This window comes from Chinchilla lanigera, unplaced genomic scaffold, assembly GCF_000276665.1.
Source record: "Chinchilla lanigera isolate Chin_1 unplaced genomic scaffold, ChiLan1.0 scaffold00010, whole genome shotgun sequence".
NCBI lineage: Eukaryota > Metazoa > Chordata > Mammalia > Rodentia > Chinchillidae > Chinchilla > Chinchilla lanigera.
Genome location: NW_004955411.1, coordinates 14,391,114 through 14,411,474, shown reverse-complemented (window position 1 = coordinate 14,411,474; position 20,361 = coordinate 14,391,114). Strand labels below are relative to the sequence as shown.

The window sequence follows — 20,361 nt, the reverse complement described above, 5'->3', positions numbered from 1 at the left end:
AAGTCCCCCCTATTATTATGTTATCCTTCTTTTATTCTTTAAAAAAAAAAAAAAAAAGCTATAGTGGAAGACACCCTAGAGCTCGTGTCGCCCACTGCTTCCAGAGTGGCTTCACAGAGTATGGAGGCACACAGTACTTCTGGATTTTGTTTCCTGATAATGTTCTAGAACACTCATTCTACTTCTAAATTACCAAAAGGAACTTATTGGCAAGGACAGAGTTCTTTGTACTGTCAGTCCTCTAGGGATAGCATCTCTGAAAATATTTTATCATAGCACAGCCAATGTTTATGGAAAACATGTGATGCCACCATGTTTCTTCATCTCCTTTCCCCCACCCCTGTTTTGGAAGATAAAATTCTTTTCTTTTCTTTTTTTTTTTTTTCTTTTTAGCTTTTTGAGACAGGGTATTGCTGTGTAGTCCAATCTGGTCTGAAACTCACTATGTAGCCCAAACTGGGCTCAAACTTGCAGTGATCCTCCCGCCTTAGCCTCCCACATCCTGGGATTGCAGATGTGTGCCATCATGCCCGGCTAGATAACACTTTGATGTCATAGGGATAGGAAAGGATTCTCTGAAAAACATCCCAGGGACATAGGAAATAGTACCAAGAATCAACAAATGGGGTTACACCACATTAAAAAGCTTCTGCACAGAAAAATAAACAACAGAGTAAACAGACAACTACAGAAGTGATGAGACAACCTAAAAATTTGCTGGCTATTTCTCATAGAGGAGTAGTATGTAGAATATAAAGAATTCACGAAAATTATACCTCCCAAAATGAAAGACCCAATTAAAAACGGGCAACTGAAATGAATCGATACATCTCAGAGTAAGCAGTACAGATGGCAAATAAATACATAAAGAAATGCTCAACAATTTGGGCCAAATAGATTCCATCTTACCCCAAAAAGAATGGCTATCATCAAGAGATCAAATAATAACACATACTGGCAAATCTGTGGAAATACAGGAACCCTTTTCATTGCTGGTGGGAACATAAAATAGTAAAACCACTATGGAAATGAGTATGGAGATTCCTCAAAAAAACTAAAATAGATATTCCATTTGACCAAGCTAGTCCCTGCCTAGGTATTTTCTCAGAAGAGTTAAAGACAGCATATTACAGTGATCCATGCATGCCTATGTTTATAGCAACACAATTCATAATAGCTAAGTGTTGGAAACAGTCTATATACCCATCAACAGCTGACTGGATAAAGAAAATGTGGTATTTATACACAACAGAGTACTATTCTGCCATAAAAAGGATAAACTTGAGACATTCATAGATAATGGACACATCTTGTCACTATAATATTAATGAAATACATCAGACACACAAGTTTAAGTACTGTACGGTTGCACTTGCAGGAGAAACCTAAATTATAAATAAAGAGCAACATAAAAAATAGATAATAAGAAGTAGAGAGATCTTTTTCAAATGGAAAGGGCAATAAGAGATGGAGGGAGGGGGCTGGAGGGAAGGGAAAGGGGACAAGAAAAGAATTGAAAGAAAAAAATAGAAAGCTAAATCTTGGAAGCAGCCTATTTGTCCACCAACAGATGACTAAATAAAGAAAATAGTATTCACATAGAATGTAGCAGTATTCTGCTATAGAGAAGGATAAACTTGGTCACTTGTAGGAAAAGGGACACACCTTGAATCCATAGGTACCTATGAATCCATAATGTAATAAGACAGACACAAATTTAAACATTCTACAGTATCTCTTACATGAGCAACAAAAATATAAACAAAGAACAAAATAATACCTAGATAATAGGTGGTAGGGAGATAGAACTTTCTCAAATAGGATGGGGATCAAGAGATGGAGAGGGGAAGAAAAGGAGTAGAAGGGCGTGAAAAAGAATTAAGATGCATAATGTACTTGAGCCAGCATCCCACAAGGGATGTGATCATTAGGTACCACAAACATGTACTAATAAAAAATAAAAATGGAAAAACTCAAAATTTATAAATCCCAGCCAGGCGTGGTGGTGCACACCTGTAATCCCAGCACTGGGGAGGCTGAGGCAGGAGTATCGTTGCAAGTTTGAAACCAGCCTGGGCTACAAAGTGAGCTCAAGGCCAGCCTGAACTGCATAGCGAGACCCTGTCTCAAAAAGGCCAAAAACAATTTATAAGTCCCTCGTACTTCCTTCTATGGACAGTATTCAACACGTACAGTCCAACCCATAGATTAGGGAGGAGGAGGATGGTTTCTGAGGACTAGCAGAGGAGAGCAGCAGCTACTAATCAACAGGCATGACGGTTATGCATGACAAATAAGCTGAGACCTACAGTTGACACTAGTGCCTATACTTAATACCACTGTATTATATTTTTAAAATGTGCTAAGATGATGCATCTCATGTAAAATGTACAATAAAAATAAAACAAGGTAAAATAAGTATACATTCCTTATTTCTCACTCATCAAGAAAAAATCAGGATGCATTTTCAGATGAATCAGATGAATCATTGCTTCATCTATGAACAGATCTTCAAATACCGGGTCGGGAGCTTTGGCTTTACAAAAATCTTGACCTACAGGTTTTAGGAAGGGTTCTGTCAAGCAACACTTGTCCTTGCGCAGTAACAACCAGCAGCTTCTTCTCAACTTTCTTGCACTTAAATAGCCCCCGAGGATGGAATTTTGCTCCCTTATCTAAGATAATCGATAAAATTGCGATTGTACCTCCCCTTCCCACAATATATGAATTTGTTCATTGAAGCGGATAAAGGCCCAATTAGAACAAAACAACATAACTCACTACCCAAGCTGGAGTTTTAAAACTTTTATATAACCTGAATTTAGACAAGAGAGAATCTTTAGAGTCAAAATCATCCTTCAATCGTTTTATTAATATCTCTTCAAATAATGTGAATATTATCCACAGATTTCAAGATAAGAAATCTCAACTAAATATAAACTAATACATTTAACAGCCTAGAACTCATACTGAGTAAGCCACTGTCCATGCTGCGCTCATCAACCTTAGCTGTGACTAAGCCAGATTCCCGGGAAAGGGCTGGGTAGTGAAAAGAACAAAACAACAGAAATAAAGCCTCAGAAGAAAAGAATCAGAAGGAAAACTCACCCTGGCTCTGAGAAAAGTCAGTATAAAGCAGCCATGAAGCGTGCTGAGATAAGAGACCTTATCAGTAACTTGAGCAACAAGGAGCTTGAAAATAAAATTCTTTCCGGACAAACAACATCGCTTCAGCTTGTTCCCTACCAAGTTGAAATGAGAGCTGTTCTGCTAAGGCACTGACAGTGATCATAAATGCATCAACATTTAAAAAAAAAACTTTTAGTACGTATTTTCCATTCATAGCGCCCACATGCATCAAGGAATTTGTACCTGCACATAATTTATCTTACTCCCATTAATTTAATTTACTTACTCCCATTAATTTAATTTAATTTTCTCCCATTTCCTTTCTCTCTCTTTAACCATGCTTCCCTTCTCCGTTCACAGAAGTCTGTTTCCATTTTTCCTCCTTTCTTTGTTTATTTAATCCCCTTTTCCTTCTTCCCTTCCCTCTTTGCCCTCATTTGTTCCCTCTCTCATTTGAACACGTTCTTCCAACTTCCCAATGTCTATTGTCCATTTTGCTCCTTGTTTGCCCTTAGGGTTTCCCATACAAGTGAAATAATGCAATATTTAAATTGTGTGTCTTCTTACGGTCTCAAGGTGCATCCATTTACTTAACACTCACTCAAGGGTATCCTTCCTTATGGCAGAGAAGTGCTCCATTGTATGTAAATGCCACATTTCCTTTATCCATTTATCTGCTGATGAGCATATGGACTGTTTCCAAGATTTAGCTGTGATAAACTGTGCTTTTAGAAACACAGGCATGCATGTGTCATTGTGTATTGATGTTTTTAATTCTTTCAGAAAGATGACTAGAAGGGGAATGGCTGGGTCAAATGCAACCTCTAATTTTAGTTTTTTTTAGGAAGTTTCATAGTGATTTCCATATTGGTTGTACAATTTTATGCTCCCACCAACAAAGTTCCCCACAACCTCACCAGTATTTGTAATTGGTTGGTTTTTGTTTAGTGTATAAAGTTATTTTACTCTGAAGCATCCTGGTAAACTTTAAACTTCCTCTAGAGTACGAACTTTGAGTTACTTATTACTTCAGGGTAATGCCAGGGTCCATTTGAGGTGTATTTATAATTATTTGAATGAGAAACATCGTGTTTAGTAACCTTCATGTATCTGCATTTTATCTTTTCTTTTCCTTTCCTTCCTCTCCCCCTCTCCCTCCCTATTTCCCCTTTCTTTTGAACAACTTCTTCCTATTTCACAAAGCCCATTGCACACTTTGGTTGTTATTTACATTTCTGGTTTCTCACACCAGAGAAACAATGTGGTATTTACACACATGTGCCCGATTTATTTCACTTAAGAGTATGGTCTCAAGGTGCATCTATTTACCGAGAAATGTCTCCAGTTTATCTTTATGGCTAAGTAGTACTTCATTGTATTAAAAAAAAAACACACCACATCTTTTTTATCCACTCATTGGTTGATAGGCTTTTGGGTTGTTTCCAAGATTTAGCTATTACAAACTGTGCTGTTATAAACATGGGTATGCCTATACCGCTGTGGTATGATGTTTTTAATTCTTCCAGCAAGATGCACAAAAGGAGAATAGCTCAGTCAAATGTGACCTCTAATCCTAGTTTTTTTTTCAAAGAAATCTCCACACTGATTTCCACAGTGGTTGCACCAATCTACACTCCCACCAGCAGTGGAGAAGGGTTCCTTTTCCCCCACAGCCCCTCCAGTATTTGTTACTGATTTATTTTGATGAGAGCTATTCCTTCTTGAGATGGAATCTCACTGTTGTTTTAATCTGCATCTCTTGAGTGACCAGTGATACTGAACATTTTTTCATATATTTATTTGCTGTTTGTACTTCTTCATCTGAGAAGTGTATTTGTCTCAAATGCCCATTTTTTGATTGGGTCTTTAAATTTGGGGGGTGGTCTGACTTTTTTTAGTTCTTTATATATTATAGATATTAGTCCTTTGTCCAAGGGTCAACTGGCTAAACTTTTTTCCCACTTTGTGGGTTGTCTGTTCCTCTGTTGATGTTTTCTTTTGCTGGGAAAAAGCTTTCCGAGGTCCCACTTGTTTATTCTTTGTAATGTTTCCTGTGCAGTCAGGGTTTTGTTCATAAAGTCTTTGCTTACACCTAAGTTGTCAAGAGTTCTACCTATTTATCTTCCAGAAGATTGTTTCTGTTTTTATAGGTAGATCTTTGATCCATTCTAATTTTAGTTTAGTGCATGAAAACTAGGTTCAGCCTTCAGCCTGTGGAAAGCCAGTTTTTCCAGTACCATTTAGGAAAGAGGCTATTTTTCTTGTAGTGAAGGTGTTTGTCCTCCTTATCAAAGATAAGGAAATTAAGTTTACATAGACTTCTTTCTGCATCTTGTACTATGATCCATCAGCCATCAAGTCTGTTTTTTGTTTGTTTTGTTTTTTGTCAATAACATACTGTTTCTTTCCCTAGGGGTTCACAGTATAACTTCAACTCAGGAATTGTAATGCCCTGTGCCTTTCTCTTGTCCAGAATTGCTTTTGCTGTTCTGGGTCTCTTCTGGGACTGTGAGCTAAATAAACCTTTGCTTCCTTAATTTTGGGTGTTAGGTATTCTGTCTCAGCAATGAGAGAAAAGTAACCAAGACAATCTCCTTTTTCAGAGTACTGTAGTTTTCAGTGTAATAGTCTTTCACTTCCTTCATTAGACTGATTCCTAAGTATTTCATTTTTGTCAATGCTATTGTACAAGGTGTTTCCCTAATTTATCTCTTAGTGCATTTGTTATTTGTGTACAGGAATGCTACTGATTTGGGACCATGTGAATTTTAGGATTGTTTTCTTTGATTCTGTGAGGTATGCTTTGCTATTTTGATTGGGATGGTATTAAATCTGTGTAACAGTTTTGGGAGTATGGCCATTTTCACAATGTTGGTTCTTATTCATGGGCAAGGGATATCTTTCCATTTTCTGATATCTTCTTTCATCTCGGTTATGGTTTGTGTCTGGATGTCCCCTCAAAGCCTCATGCAGTCATGGGGTGGGCTTCTAGAGTTTATCATTGATCTATGGTCCAATGTTTCAATTATGGGTGTGACAGCTCCACCACTCTGGGGCAGGAAGAGTGCATACAATATAAGGAGGGAAAGAGGCTTGCTCTTCCCACTGCTCCTCCTCCCTTTTGCTCTTGCCGCTTTTGCTACTTTCCGCTGTCATGAACTGTTGCCTCTGCCATGTGCCACTCTGCCTTGGAACCAGCTGAGTATGGACTGAAATCTCCACAAACTGTGAGCTAAATAAACCTTTGCTTCCTTAATTTTAGGTGTTAGGTATTCTGTCTCAGCAATGAGAGAAAAGTAACCGAGACAATCTCCTTTGTCAGAGTACTGTAGTTTTCAGTGTAATAGTCTTTCACTTCCTTCATTAGACTAATTCCTAAGTATTTCATTTTTGTCCATGCTATTGTAAAAGGTGTTGTTTCCCTAATTTATTTCTTAGTGCATTTGTTATTTGTGTACAGGAATGCTATTGATTTCTGAGTGTTGACTTTGTATCCTGCTATAATACTGAATTCATTTATTAATTTTAGGAGTCTTTTGGTGAATTTCTTAGGGTCTTCTGTGCAGAGTATCATGTCATCTGCGAATAACAAAAACTTAACTTCTTTCTTTCCTATTCTTATTCCTTTTATTTCTTTTTCTTGTCTATTTGCTTTGGCTAATGTTTCCACAACCACATTGAATAGGAGTAGTGGTAGTGGGCATCCTTGTCTTATTTCTGAATTTATAGTGAAAGCTTTCAGGTTTTGCCAATTTAGGATGATGTTGGCTGTTGGTCTGCCATAGATAGCTTGTATCAGATTGAAATAAAAACCATCTATTCCAATTCTGTGTAGGGTTTTATCATGAATGGCTGTTGGACTTTGTCAAATGATTTTTCTACATCTATTGAGATGATCGTGTGGTGTTTGTCATTGATTCTGTTAATGTGGTATATTTCATTTATTGATTTGCATATGTTGAACCATCCCTGCATTCCTGGGATGAATCCTACTTGGTCATGGTGTATTATCTTTTTGATGATTTGTTCCATTCTGTGTGCCAGTATTTTATTGAGGATTTTTGTATCTATGTTCATTAAGAAGACGGGCCTATAGTTCTCTTTTTTGGTTGAATTCTTCTCTGGTTTTTGCATCAGGATAATGCTTGCTTCTAGGAATGACTACGGGGATCTTACTTTCTTTTCATGTTCATTGAAGAGTTTGAGGAACAGCAGCATTAACTCTTCTCTTGAGTTCTTATAGAATTGTGCAGTGAATCTGTCAGGACCTGCCTTTCTGTGTTGGAATTTTTAAAATTACTTTTTCAATTTCATTAATTAATATTGGGTTATTTAGAAGTTTTATATCTTCTTAATTAAGCTTTGGTAATTCATTTGTATCTAGGAATCTGTCTGTTTCTTCTGAATTTTCCATCTTATTAGAGCACACATTCTTACCTTGGACAACAATATACATTTACAATGTAAAGCATAAAAAAACAGACACACATACACAAATGCTATAAATAAACTATTTTTAAACAGGGGGCATAGTGGCATAGCACCTGGCTGGCAAGCATGAAGTCATGAGTTCGATCCCCAGTACCAAAAAAAAAGACTGCTAGTGTAGCTTCTCAAAATAGGTAGTGATGATCTTCTGGATTTCTGTAGGATTCAATGTGATTTCACACTTTTCATTTCTAATTACATGGATTTGGGTGTCTTTTTTTCCTTCTTTTGATAAGATTGGCTAAGAGTTTTGTGTATTGTATTTAATCTTTCCAAGAACCAACTCTTTGATGTACTGATACTTTATGGTTTTTTTAAGTCTTGGTTACATTAATTTCTATTCTGATCTTTATAATGTCCTTCTTCATACAAGCTTTGAGCTTGACTTGCTCTCCTTTTTCTACAATCTTGACATTCAACATTATGTTATTTATTTGAGCTCACTCTTTTTCTGATGTGGGAATTCATTGCTATAAATAACCCTCATAGGACTGCTTTCATTGCATGCCATAGTTCCAGTATGTTGTACTGGCTTTATCATTTAATTGTAGAAACTGTGTAATTTTTTCTTCAAGTTCATCTGTGATCCATTGGTTTTTTAATTTCCAACTGTTTATGTATTTTTTGTATCTTCTTTTGCCATTGATTTGCAATTTCATTACTTGTTATTTACTTCAGCATGTTCTTGAGTTAGTATGTGGTCTATTTTGGAGAAAGCCCCATGTGCTACTGAAGAAAATATGTATTCAGTTGCTGTTGGGTGAAACATTCTAGATATCTACTCATTCAAAAGTTTGGTTCAGCTCTGGGATTTCCTTGTTGATTTTTTTCTCCAGTTGATCTATTTGTGACAGTGGGGTACTGAGGTGCACTATTACAATTAGTACTTACTGGACTTTTCATATCTATTAGTGTGTGTTTTATATAGTTGGGTGTACTGGTATGTGTTGCATATATATTTACAATTGTATCTCATCATCTTGGATCTCTTTTGGTATATATTGGGATTTTAATTTAATTTACAGCTCCTGGCTCATAACTCCTTCCCATGGTAAACCATAAAAAGGAGAATTTCTCTTCCCTAAGGCAGGTCATAGAAACTCTGAGATTTCCTTGTCTCTCTTAGAGCTGACCATAAAGCAATTCTCTGAACTAACCTTGTCCAACAGTAGGTCATAAGACTCTGATTCAAGGGTGTATGTGTGGAGGAGGTTCTTTCCTATATCCTGGAGGGAGGAATCTTGCACAGAAAGGCCAAGAAGGACCTAAACATGCAAGGCTTCCTGGGTCCCCCTACCCAGCCAACTAGCAATCGTGCCAATGCAATGAAGTCTCAAAAAAATTCCAGAAGGACTTAGTTTGGAGAGCTTCCAGATAGTGAGCACATGGAGGTTCCTGGAAGGTGGCACACCCAGAGTGAATGAAGATGCAAGGCCCACACCTTTGCTCCCATCCCTTTCCTAGACATCTCCACAGTATCCTCTGTCACATTCTTTATAATAAACTGGTAAAATGAAGTGACTATTTCCCAGGGTTCTGTGAGTCACTGGAGCAAATTAATTAAACCCAAGGAAGACGTCGTGAGAACCCTAGTTTACAGCTGGTCGGTCAGAAGGATGGGTAAGGCAAGCTGGGGCTTGGATGACTGGTACCTGAAGAGCGCGAGGCAGAGGACAGTCCTGAGACTGAGCTCTCAGTGTGTGGGACTGATGCTGTCTCCAGGCAGATAGGGTCAGAACTGAATTGGATTAGAGGACAACCAGCTAATATCGCAGCAAAATTGCTATTCTGCTGGTGGCGAGAAATTCCCAGACCTTCTGCAGTTACAGAAGCCTTCCATGTCATCTGTGGTATGAGAACAGGCACTTTCTTTTCCTGATCACACACAGCAGTAAACTCTTCACTGGAAGCCTGAGGTATCATGGGGATATTTCAAAGTGAAATGGGTCCTCCAATCCCTTCATTGAGTTTTCTTCTTTATAGTTTTAGCATTCTGAGTAAGTTTCTATCTGAAAGAAAGGGCACTGCTGCCTTTAAAATGTTTATAATGATCACTTTATCGTATTTTCAACTCTTCACAGTTCAAGGAGATAAGCAAAACAGAACACTTAGGAGTGTGTGGATCTGTAAAGAACTTATGTGCAGAAAGTTGATTTCTAGGTTGTGTACTGCAGTGGCAGTTTCAGACCGAGTCATACATATAGCCTGGGGGTACTGTTTGGCTTGTTCATGAGAGCTAAGGATGTCAGCTATAAAAATTGTTCCTATCAGTTTTTACAATAAAAACAGTTGACTACATAAAAATTATTTGAGAGTCAACTACCTACCAAACAATAGACACTTGCTCCAAATTAAAACAACACAATCTCACTTTCGTACACAGACATAGCATTGCCTAACTTCTGCATGTCATAACCATCAGGTACCAAAGAAAATCAGCAAATACAAAATCAATTTCTACCAATATAATTGCATTAAAGTCAAAATCCAACTTTCCTGTTTCTGTTTTAATTCCTGGCCCTCCTGATATGATATATGATATACATTGAGCACCTCCTTAACTAATGACCTGGTTGTAAAGAGATTACACTATACAAAGAAGTCCAGGTCTTGTGAAATGAACTCACCAAGATGATCTGCAGGAAGATCTCATACTGTCGCATATTATAGAGTGCTTCTTTTATCATATACTGCTGAAGTTCTTGACCCATGAGTGGGTTCTTCGTCACTTTCTCAAGGATGGCTGTGTAATGATACACCTGCTCCTGGGCATTCTGAAGTTGGGAGTCAATATACTGAGTGGTGGCTGGGATGGCTTCATGGAGAATAGCTGGCACTGTTTGCGAGGGCATAAGAAGACTGGCATAAGGGAGTGAAAGAAAAGTTAAGAAGAAAAGAGCCCAGAAAGGGTACATACTTTAAGCATTACTTTGAGTTAGTCTTTTTCCTCAATGAACTTAATAATGAGTCTCAAGTGTTTCATCGTCCCATATTATAAAGAAAAGACTCCAAAAAGAACATCTTCAAGCAAAAGATATTGTCAGAATGATAACCAAAAGTTAAAGCATATTAGCTTTTGTCACTAAAATACAGAAGAGTTTAAAGCATAGGTAGACTTTGGTATTATGTGCGATTGACCAGTTGCCTCTAAAATGGCCACTAATCCCTCTTTCTAGCATCTTTTCTATTTGTAAAAACAAATTTAAGAAGTATACTTCACCAGGAACTCCTCTGGATGGTGAAAACAGAAGGGTCTAGTAAGGAAGAAACTGTCTGAAGAATGGGATCCTGACTTTTTAAAACAGCTTTTAAAATGGAAAAAGTTAGGGCTGTGGGTAGAGCTCTGTGGTAGAGCACTTGCCCAGCAGGCCCAAAGCCCTGGGCTCAGACCTACTACAAGAAAAATATTACCCTACTAATAATACTGATCCAGGGGCTGGGGATTTAGCTCAGCGGCAAAGCGTCTGCCTGGCAAGCGCAAGGTCATGAGTTCGGTTCCTGGTACCGGAGAAAAACAAACAAAAAAAAAACAACAAAAAAAATACTGATCCAGCATTTAATGATCAGAAGTCTGGTGAAAGCCATCAACACCTTCTCAATGGGCCTACAGGAATACCAAATTCATATTCATAATGAGTTAATTCTACTGGTAGGTCCTGAAGTAAGTATTTTGTAAACACTTTCAAACTTAAAGTGAATGTGTTATTTCTATAACAACATACTAGATGCTCTTGAATTTACAGATATGCAAATATCTCCCCTTGGACTTTTGTATTCCATTAACAGTACAAGCAACTGTTTTCTTACCAGGGTACTTTTTATTTTTAGGTCACATAGTTTTATTTTCTTTGGGTGACTTGGAATAAACACAAACCCTCGCTGAACTGGAAAGCCTAGCCTCTTGGCAGGGCCCCCACCTCTTTTCAACTGATTCACAGTCTTGCACTAGCTTCATGGTACATAAAATTCAGCCTTACCTCAGCAAAAGTAAGAATTATGACATATTATGAACAGTAGTCATTTTTAAGGAATAGTCAAAATTGCAAATCTTAAAACCTCAGAATGCCAGTGATGTGCTATGTATTATTTTCCTCACTGTGCAGCTTAAATTTCAAACATACATCACTTTTAGAATTAACCTAATAACATCCTTACAATCATCAATGCCTTCGCCTCCTTTTCCACAATCTCTGTTAAATAAGCGAATTCCAGTAACAATCATGGTGAGCTCTTTCAGCTGGCGTTCTTTGTCCTTTTTAGAAAGAGTTAGAAATGTCCCAAGCTCAGCCTGAGGAAAAACACTCTGTAAGGCAGCTGAAATAAACCAGAAAAGGAGAAGACAAAATTATAGAATAAATATCAGAACTCAGATTACGAGTTTCTTTCAGCAGAAAGCTAAAGAACTTGTCCTTCTAGTGATTCTTTAAATTTCTGATACCTGATAACAGAATACATAGCAAAATGTATCATGTATCAAAGATGGACTACTAAATACAATGTCATTGCCTCAGGTACATTTGTAATAATTACACCTCCATCAGAAAATTGTTTGGTAATGATCATTAAAACACACTTCCCAACTAGGGCTCTCAGTAGAAAAATCTATGCTTAAAATAACTATAGAAGAAAGCACAGGAAGCCTGGACTTCTCGCCTACTTCTCATTTTGTGAAAGCAGGAAAGTATTTCCTGAGGATAAAATAGTTTCCATCACCATCATCTGGAGTGGCAGACTCAGCTCCTTCTACCTACATGAAAGATCCCTTCCCAGATGTCCCAGTACCTTCAACATTATTACCAGTGTTTTTCTGATGAGGTGTAATAGGTCCCAGGACATGTACAGCTCTAAGCAAATGAACAAGTTTTCATTTTGTAGAGGTTCTACTTGAGGTTTAGAATTGGATGCACGGTTTAAAAGAAGTCTGGGTAAATTCTAACTTGTGTTGTTTTTTCAGATAAAAAGGAAACTTCAATTTTAACATATTTTATAGAATATAATAATCATATATTTTCACTTGTGGAATGGAAATTATTTCTATTTTGTACCTGTTGCCTCTCTGACGATCTTGAGGTCTGTAGGGGATCCAAGCCCGGAGCGTAGTAACACATAGCTGACAATCTTTCGGTAGAGACTTTCCAGCTCTTCTCTAGCACTTGCTCTGTTGTCCGTAATTTCTCTGCTAACAGAGCTTAATCTGGACTCTAGGACTCGGTGATGTTCTTCAAGAAAGTCCTCTAAAATTGGCAAATAACAGCATTCCATATATTTGATATTTAGAATTCTCACATAAGGACCAGAGAAAAGTGCTTGTCATTTCTACTGCAGGGAAACAAGTACTTTCTTAGGATGTAATAACTAAAAAATCAGTGGCCATCACACAACCTCAAAACAGAGATGCAGCGGGAAACATTTACTACAGAGATTTAAATGGAATACTTTACTAAAACACTTAAGAATTAAAACAATCTAACAGCAAATATCAGAAAAGACTACACTTCCCAATTAAATGGAAAGTAGAGAAGACCATTTCTACACCACACACACACTACATATAGTATCTAATTATATGTGCTTACATATGCTATAAATATAGGTCATATATATTGTATATATGTAGTATATATATTCTTTGTCAATTATGTATATTTCTAGTTCTAGATAAACTTCCTCTGAGTAATATTAGTGATAATATGCATCAAGAACTTTATTCCTCCTCTGTCTTCCTATGATATGCTAATGTACAGGTTTAATTGTGTCAAAAGGCCATTTTTAGCAATTCTTGCGACTGACTCAGAAAGACATCTGACATTCCTATTACAAGACCAATAATCATATTTCAAGAACACACAGTTCATATCCATAACCTTACCACAAAAGTAAATGAGAACTTTTTTGCAAATTAAAAAATATATAAATTACATTTCTTCAATTCATGACTATTTTACCTATTCAAAAATGTATTATTAAGCAAAATTTAAAATTACATATGATTTTACATATGTAGCATAACTGAAACTCTAATGCCTAGAGAGAAAAATGACAAAGAAATGATGAAATGGTTAATAATCAGTGAAGATTAATGATAACTACAAAAAACAGTAAGTATAGCAGGGGAAGATACAGTGTATAGAGGAATTTATTTTCCATTCTGTCTTATTTACAATTTGACTTTGACACATGCATTAAATTATTTATGTAATGTAATAAATGCTAAATTTAAATTTCCCATAATTAATTTCATTTTTAGGTAGCTATATAATTTACATATTATGAAGCAGTAAACCAGAAATGAGAGACATCTATAAATTAAAAATTTTTTAACTTCAGTGGGATGGATGTTCGACTTTCTAATTATTATGTCTTAGTACCATAAAGGTTAAAAACCAGCAGACTTGGAAACATAATTTCTATGGGCATAAAAATTGAAATTACTTTCAACATTTACAAAGCCTATTGGTATTTTTCTCATAAAGCATTTCCAAAATTATTATACTTTTCTAGTGCTATAGTTAGGTAAGTATCCCCCAAAGGTCTATGTGTTAAAGGTTTTATCTGCATTTTTTGGGAGGTGGTGAGCCCAGAAGAGGTAGGGCACAACGGAAGATCTTTGTGCCACTGGGGGCAGGCACTCCAAGGGCATTGTGGGGCACCAGTCTTTCCTCCTTTTTAGCTTCCCAGCAGTGAGGGGAGTGGTTTTTCCCTACTACACGCTCTCACCATGATGTACCACCACGGGCCAAAGCAACGGGGCCAACCAGTCATGCAGTGAACCCTGAAATTTTGGGCCAAAATAAACCTGTCCTGTCTTTATTATCTCAAGTATTTGCTATAGGAACAGAAAACTGCCTGACACATTGAAGTTGGGAAACATTTCAAAAGACAACAAATGTTAATTTCATTAAATAAAGTCCTTATCAAATACCTTTCTTACCTGAATTACAACATAAAAACCCTCTTGAAAGTATCAAAATGGGTAGGTAATAGGTTACCTCGACTTGTGTAATTCATATCAAAGTAAACTTGCATCTTAATGGTGTCCAGGGATGGATTTTTAGTATCCAGTAGCCGAGTCACACAAAGCTAGAACAGAATAGCCAACAAAAGATTCTATTTCCTGAAACACTAAGTTATTTTCAAAAACAAAGAGAAACACCAAAGCAATAGTTCCTGATATTAATACACCAACAGCCCCTCTTTATTATTTTTTTTTCTCCTTGAGAACTTCAGGTTTTATAGTTTACTTAACCAGCAATATGTACCAAGTAATAAGCTATTTCCCTTGAGTTAACCAAGGTGGCTAATAGTCCAGTTGAGGGCAAGAAGCCTGATGTTTTAGTCTGAGAACTATAAATGCGGGTAAATGTTCCATGAAACTTGTATTTCAGTCTAGAGCTCCCCTAGATACTCACTACTATGTATCTGAGCCTGGATCAACACTATACTGATGCTGGAGGTCACATGCATTTTATAAAATGCTGCTGCAAGTGCTGCCCTCTCCTCACGAAATTTCTCTGGCTCTACCCTCTGTTTCAAATTTCTTCAGGCATAGTGCATGACTGTGATCCCAGCTACTCATGAGGCAGAGGCGGGAGGGTAGCAATTTTGAGGCAGCTTAGGAGATCCTCTCTCAAAATAAGAACTAAAGATCTGGAAATTTGGTTCAGTAGAATGCAAGACTGAGAACATCTGTCTTTAAGGAAACCCATGCATCTGGGTCCCTTCCAGTAGAGAAGTAGGTATTGTCCTAAAAGTAGACTTTACAAATAAAAGGATTAGCTAATCTACCTGACTTTCAATTGAGAAAAAAGGAAACATTTCTGATGACTTGAATTATACATTGAGTTTCTCTACCTGTCACATTAAAAGTATATTGAAGCTAGGCATGGTGGCACACACTGGTAACCCCAGCACTCTGAGGTTGAGGCGGGAGGACTGCAAGCTTAGTGACTTAGCAAGACCCTGTCTCAGAAAAAAAGGTGGGGGTTGGGGATGTAGTTCAGTGCAAAGGCCCTGGGTTGCAAACCAATACTGGCAAAAAAAATGTTTGATTCCAGCTTAACTGAGTTGGGAAATAAAAAAAAAAAAAAAAAAAAAAAACACTTGTGGAGCTATGAAAAGGAGAAAAATTTTCTGTCCCTCCTTGAGCCGCCTCTATAGCTTGCCAGTAAAATTTCTGATTGACCATCACAGTTCGAAATCGTTTTCCTTACTCATGGTTAAGAAAAGGAATTATACCACCTTTAAAATCAGGTTAGACCAACCTAGCTCTAGGCTGCCTGTGATATAAAGGAGTCACTACTGCAGACTTATCTTAACAACATTCCAAGCTCCAGGCTTCCAAATTTCTTCTTGAACTCAGAAGCGTCTATAGACTGTAACAGAAAATGCCCCCACTCAGCCAGTATACTTCAGTTTCTTAATTGCTCCTCCTCCAGTTCCGGTTGCTTATGTTAATAGGGCAAGAGAGACTCCATTTTTTCTGGTTTTAACTTCATAGTAAGAGCAGTCACTTAAGCTGTAACTGACACCCCCACACCCAGGCCCTTTGGTTAGTTATCAACTTGCTTAAAGGCAGAGTAAAGTCATAAAATAGGAACTGAACAAACAGGAGAGTTTGGGTAGTAAGCTGAAGGTTAAACTGCAATGGTCATTTGGATTTTGGCTGTCCTACCTTCTGAGAAAGGTAAACTTTGTGATAATTCTGTGACATTCTTGTGAGATTTCTAAAATGAAGTAATGGTTACTATGGAAACCTAAAATGTACTTAAACGGAAGGTGAGAGACAGAGTGGTGTGGACATATTCTGTGGCTCCTGGTTAGAGACTGTCCAACAGCTGGCTAATAAAGCTTTGTTCGTTCCTGCCTTTTTGAGTTTCTTGTGAGTGCCTTTCTTGTTGAACTCGCTTATTATATCACTGTCTCTTAGAAATGGCTAGTCACTGTGATGCACGGCTGGTCACTATGAATTTAGAATTATTTCACTTTACAGCATATGACAAACCAGTTTATAATGTTTTCAATGTTATAGATTAATAAAAAGATATCACACAAATACTTGGGTGAACACTCCTTCTTTCCTGGTATGTATGGCCCTCCTTTCTTATTAAGAGTCCTAATTTGGACTGGGGCAAACACTTCCCTCAGAAGAGAGGGTGGGGAAAGTCCCACAGTCACAGTGCCATTCTGGCCAATACACGTAAGGAGAATGGAGGGATTCTGAGATCGGAAGGATTATTTCCTAGATAGAAAATGACAAATCTAGTTGTCACATATATAGTATTCCCTTGCCTTCCCCCTTGTTTCTGCCTACAGGTGCTATCTTGTGACCACGGATGAAAGCCACATGCCAAAGGAGATACCCTAGGAAGCCAGGAAGAGCAGCCTATGTATCTCCAGACTTTCAGAAAAAAAAAAAAAAAAAAAAAAAAAGAAAAGAAATTCCTAATGTCTTTGTACCACTATTTGATTTCTTTTTCATGTCACTGAAGTCAGTAATAAATAACACAAAATACTGCATATTAAATGGAAAAGAAGTAATTCCAAACTTTAGGGTCTTTAGACAATCACCTTAACGAGTTTCTGCACATCACTTTTCATGAGGGTTCTGTCTATGTTAAAGCCATTGCTTGGATCTAGAACAACAGCTTTCACCTGAGGGTAGGAAAAGAAACGATTACATAAGTTTTTCACATTACTATGAATTTCATATCTTCCTGTTTTTAAATTACCTTTTGATTACTCTTAGCTTGAATTTTCAGCTACTTTTTTTTATGATTACCCAGCCCTTCAATAGAGGTTGAAGAAAGGAAGTAATAAATACCAAACTTGAATATGGTACTAGAAAAATTATGTGGGGAAAAAGTCGAAAGCAATAGTGGGATTTTACATTGGGAAACTATGATATATGTTATCATATTCTCACTGTGTATTGTTACCAAAAGCAAGACAACAGAAGCCAGAGCAATGAGTAATTTTAACAACAATGAGCAAAAACATACGTTAAAGAAATTCCTCCGCAGGACAGCACTACTGATGTTGCTAAAACTCATGAAGACTTCTAAATCAGTCATTATAAACTTACATGCTTTGCAGTCTTTTGAAAGATATTTTACTAACTTCTTCCATTACCTCAACGTTTTCAGCCAAAACACATCAAGGAATGCTCGACAGAATTTTAAACATCTCTAATAAAAAAATAATTTGCACAACGAGTCATTCTTACCATAAAAGCAACCAGAGTTTCAGAGACAATCTCCCCATGGGCCGCACACTCTTGTGCTATTTCTCGAATGATATTCTTTATAACGCTTTCGGCTTGAGTGAGAGGCATTCTGGGTAAATAAAATACATTAGTTTTTATAATTTCATTGGTACATTTTTCTCTTTAGATTTTTCCTCTATTATATCTGTAGAGTCATATTATTTGTTAACTTACTATTATGTGGCTATTAGTATCTCCTGTTTTTTCATTAAGTTTTTAACAGTGAAAGACATTACTGAAGGCAGTAAGGGCAACTGGGACTTCGTATGATTGGACCATTTCCTCTTTACGTAAATGACGGTGGCCATCAAAAGTAAATTTGTATCATGGTGTTCTTAAATTTAAAAAGAAGGGTAAGCAATATGGGGGGTGTTGAGAAGCCCAACCCACCATGTATAAGCAGCGCTGTAGGGCTTGATAGAGAAAATGCTTACGCCTGCACTTTGACTAAATGATTTTGTATATTCAAAAAAATTTTTGCTTGGATAATCTAAATTCTCTTTTCTGAACATCCAAATTGGAATACGGACTCTAATTAAAATAAAAAAGCAAAAAATCAAAATATATTATGGGAGTTACACAGCATGGGGAAAAATACCCTGATTATTAACTTCACTTATTATAAATCAGAGAAGAGCGGCAGATTTTAATCAAGCTTCCTGATGTTCCTATCGCTTACATGTAGAGTACTCTGTACGTAGAGTATAACGAAGGTAACAGTACTAGGTAGACCGCGTAACATCATTAGCGTTCTGGGAATGGGTAAAAGCAGCTTCTGGCGTCCGGTTTGCCTGACTCGTATTGTGTGAGCCGACCACTGTCTAGCTGAGAGACCTGGGGCCCTCGCTTCACCTCGTTAGGGGGCACTTTCCTCATCTGCAAAGACCGACCTATGGTTACTTCTTTCGGAGTTGCTGAGGATGTAATGAGTCTACACATGCAGTGGACACAAAGGTGTGTGGCATAGCAAACGAGTAGAGCAGGACTGAGGCAAGAGGATCGCATATTCAAACCCAGTCTGGGCAATGTAGCGAGACCCTGTTTCAAACTTTAAAAAATATAAAGGATGCAGTTCAGGGTTCAGTCCTCAGTACCGAAACAACCCAACAACAGAAACGGTAGCTCGGATCCCAAGGCCGCCGGCACTCACGTTCCGGAGGAGCGGCGGGCTCGGGACGGGTCTGAAGGTCTGACCTGCGGACCTGGGCGCGCCGGCCCGAAGACACCAACTTTTCCGCTCAGGGGGCGCCGAGTGCTGCAGCGGCCCCAGCTCTCCCCACAGCACCGCGCTCTGCACCCCCGGGGTGCAGTAAGGGCGAAGATCCAGGAGTGGGCTGACCACGGCCGGAATATAAAGCAGAAGCTGCGGCCACCAGATCCTGCCGGGTGGCCCCTGTTGGGTACCTGGGAGGGGCGTTACCGTGGAGACGGGACGCTGAGGCTGGAGGGGGAGGGCCCGGATGTGGGCGGGGCTTCGGCCCACAAGCTGTTGGTCCCCAGAGGGTGGGCGGAAAGAATTAAAGAGATAACCCAAGTACACAAGTCCCAGGCACGTCCGTTACACCAAGATGGTCACGGCTGCCGCACCTGCGCTTCCTTAAACGAGGACGGTTTAAAAGGGCAGTGGGAAGTTGGAGGAGCCAGGTAAGGAGAACGGAAAAAAAAAAAAACGGGTTAATGTTCTTATAAAAGTACCTAGTTTTATTTTTTTAAAAATTTATTTATTTATTTTTGGTTTTTTTGTCCGGTACCAGGAATCGAACTCACGACCTCGTGCTTGCCAGGCAGGCGCTGTGCCACTGAGCTAAATCCCCAGCACCCGCCTAGTTTTAAAGAGTAAAAAATAATGCAGCTTTATTTAGTGTCCTGTTATTCAAAGGAAGTCGGGAACAGAATATACCAAGATGCGAGAAGAGAAAACTATCCACTAAAGACGCTTATCATAAGAGTACCGTCGCGCCTGGAGTTAGGATGGGATTTTGCTCAAGAACAATGCTCCTGAGGCTCACCTTCAGACATGAAAGTGTCAAACAGTACTGACGGGACAAGCAGAGCATCCACATTTTAAACAGTAATTTTCTCAAATTGTAAGCACATGTGCATAATGTACTTTGCTAAGGGTAGTCCTAGATCACTAGGAAGTGAATCAGCACAAGAATTCAAGATCATTGTACAGTACTTATTTCCATCTTCTAGAAAATTTTCGCGGGATGTTGATGAAGCTTGTGTTAAAATAAATGTTTACAATCGCAAGGTTTATAAATAGCACAACATTGGAAATCTAAACACTTGATATTTAAGGAATGTTGATAAACTGAAATATTAAAATAATCTTAACATCTCTAATTGTATTTGTGAAGGTTTCTCCGTGTCCTTGGGGTGGATCCAAATTCCTAGGGGTGCCACCTTCAGCTTCCTCCACCTAACCTCGGTTCTCATACCCCGCTCCTTTCTCCCATCCGACCCCACATCTTTCATTTCTG

At 38.1% G+C, this 20,361-nt stretch overlaps 1 protein-coding gene and 1 long non-coding RNA gene across 16 annotated transcripts in view; one reads left to right on the top strand and one right to left on the bottom strand.

The window, feature by feature from the left end:
- The window catches only part of LOC102026408 (small integral membrane protein 8), a 119,341-nt gene that overhangs the window by 28,420 nt on the left and 70,560 nt on the right, over positions 1-20,361 (bottom strand). For 12 of the 15 annotated variants that reach the window (XM_013510852.1, XM_013510847.1, XM_013510856.1 and 9 more), the window contains 6 exons: positions 17,840-17,948; positions 17,185-17,268; positions 14,607-14,697; positions 12,663-12,851; positions 11,773-11,931; positions 10,245-10,453 (listed from right to left, as the gene is read on the bottom strand). In XM_013510852.1, the coding sequence (XP_013366306.1) occupies positions 10,245-10,453; positions 11,773-11,931; positions 12,663-12,851; positions 14,607-14,697; positions 17,185-17,268; positions 17,840-17,948 (841 nt within the window). Of the gene's footprint in view, positions 1-10,244; positions 10,454-11,772; positions 11,932-12,662; positions 12,852-14,606; positions 14,698-17,184; positions 17,269-17,839; positions 17,949-19,028; positions 19,291-20,361 lie in introns of those variants that run through there. The other 3 variants (XM_005377724.2, XM_005377725.2, XM_005377726.2) reach the window with 3 other exon arrangements.
- Positions 19,421-20,224, top strand: LOC102016793. Its single transcript, XR_001232836.1, has 2 exons — positions 19,421-19,522; positions 19,633-20,224. It is a non-coding gene; the product is annotated as an uncharacterized LOC102016793 (long non-coding RNA).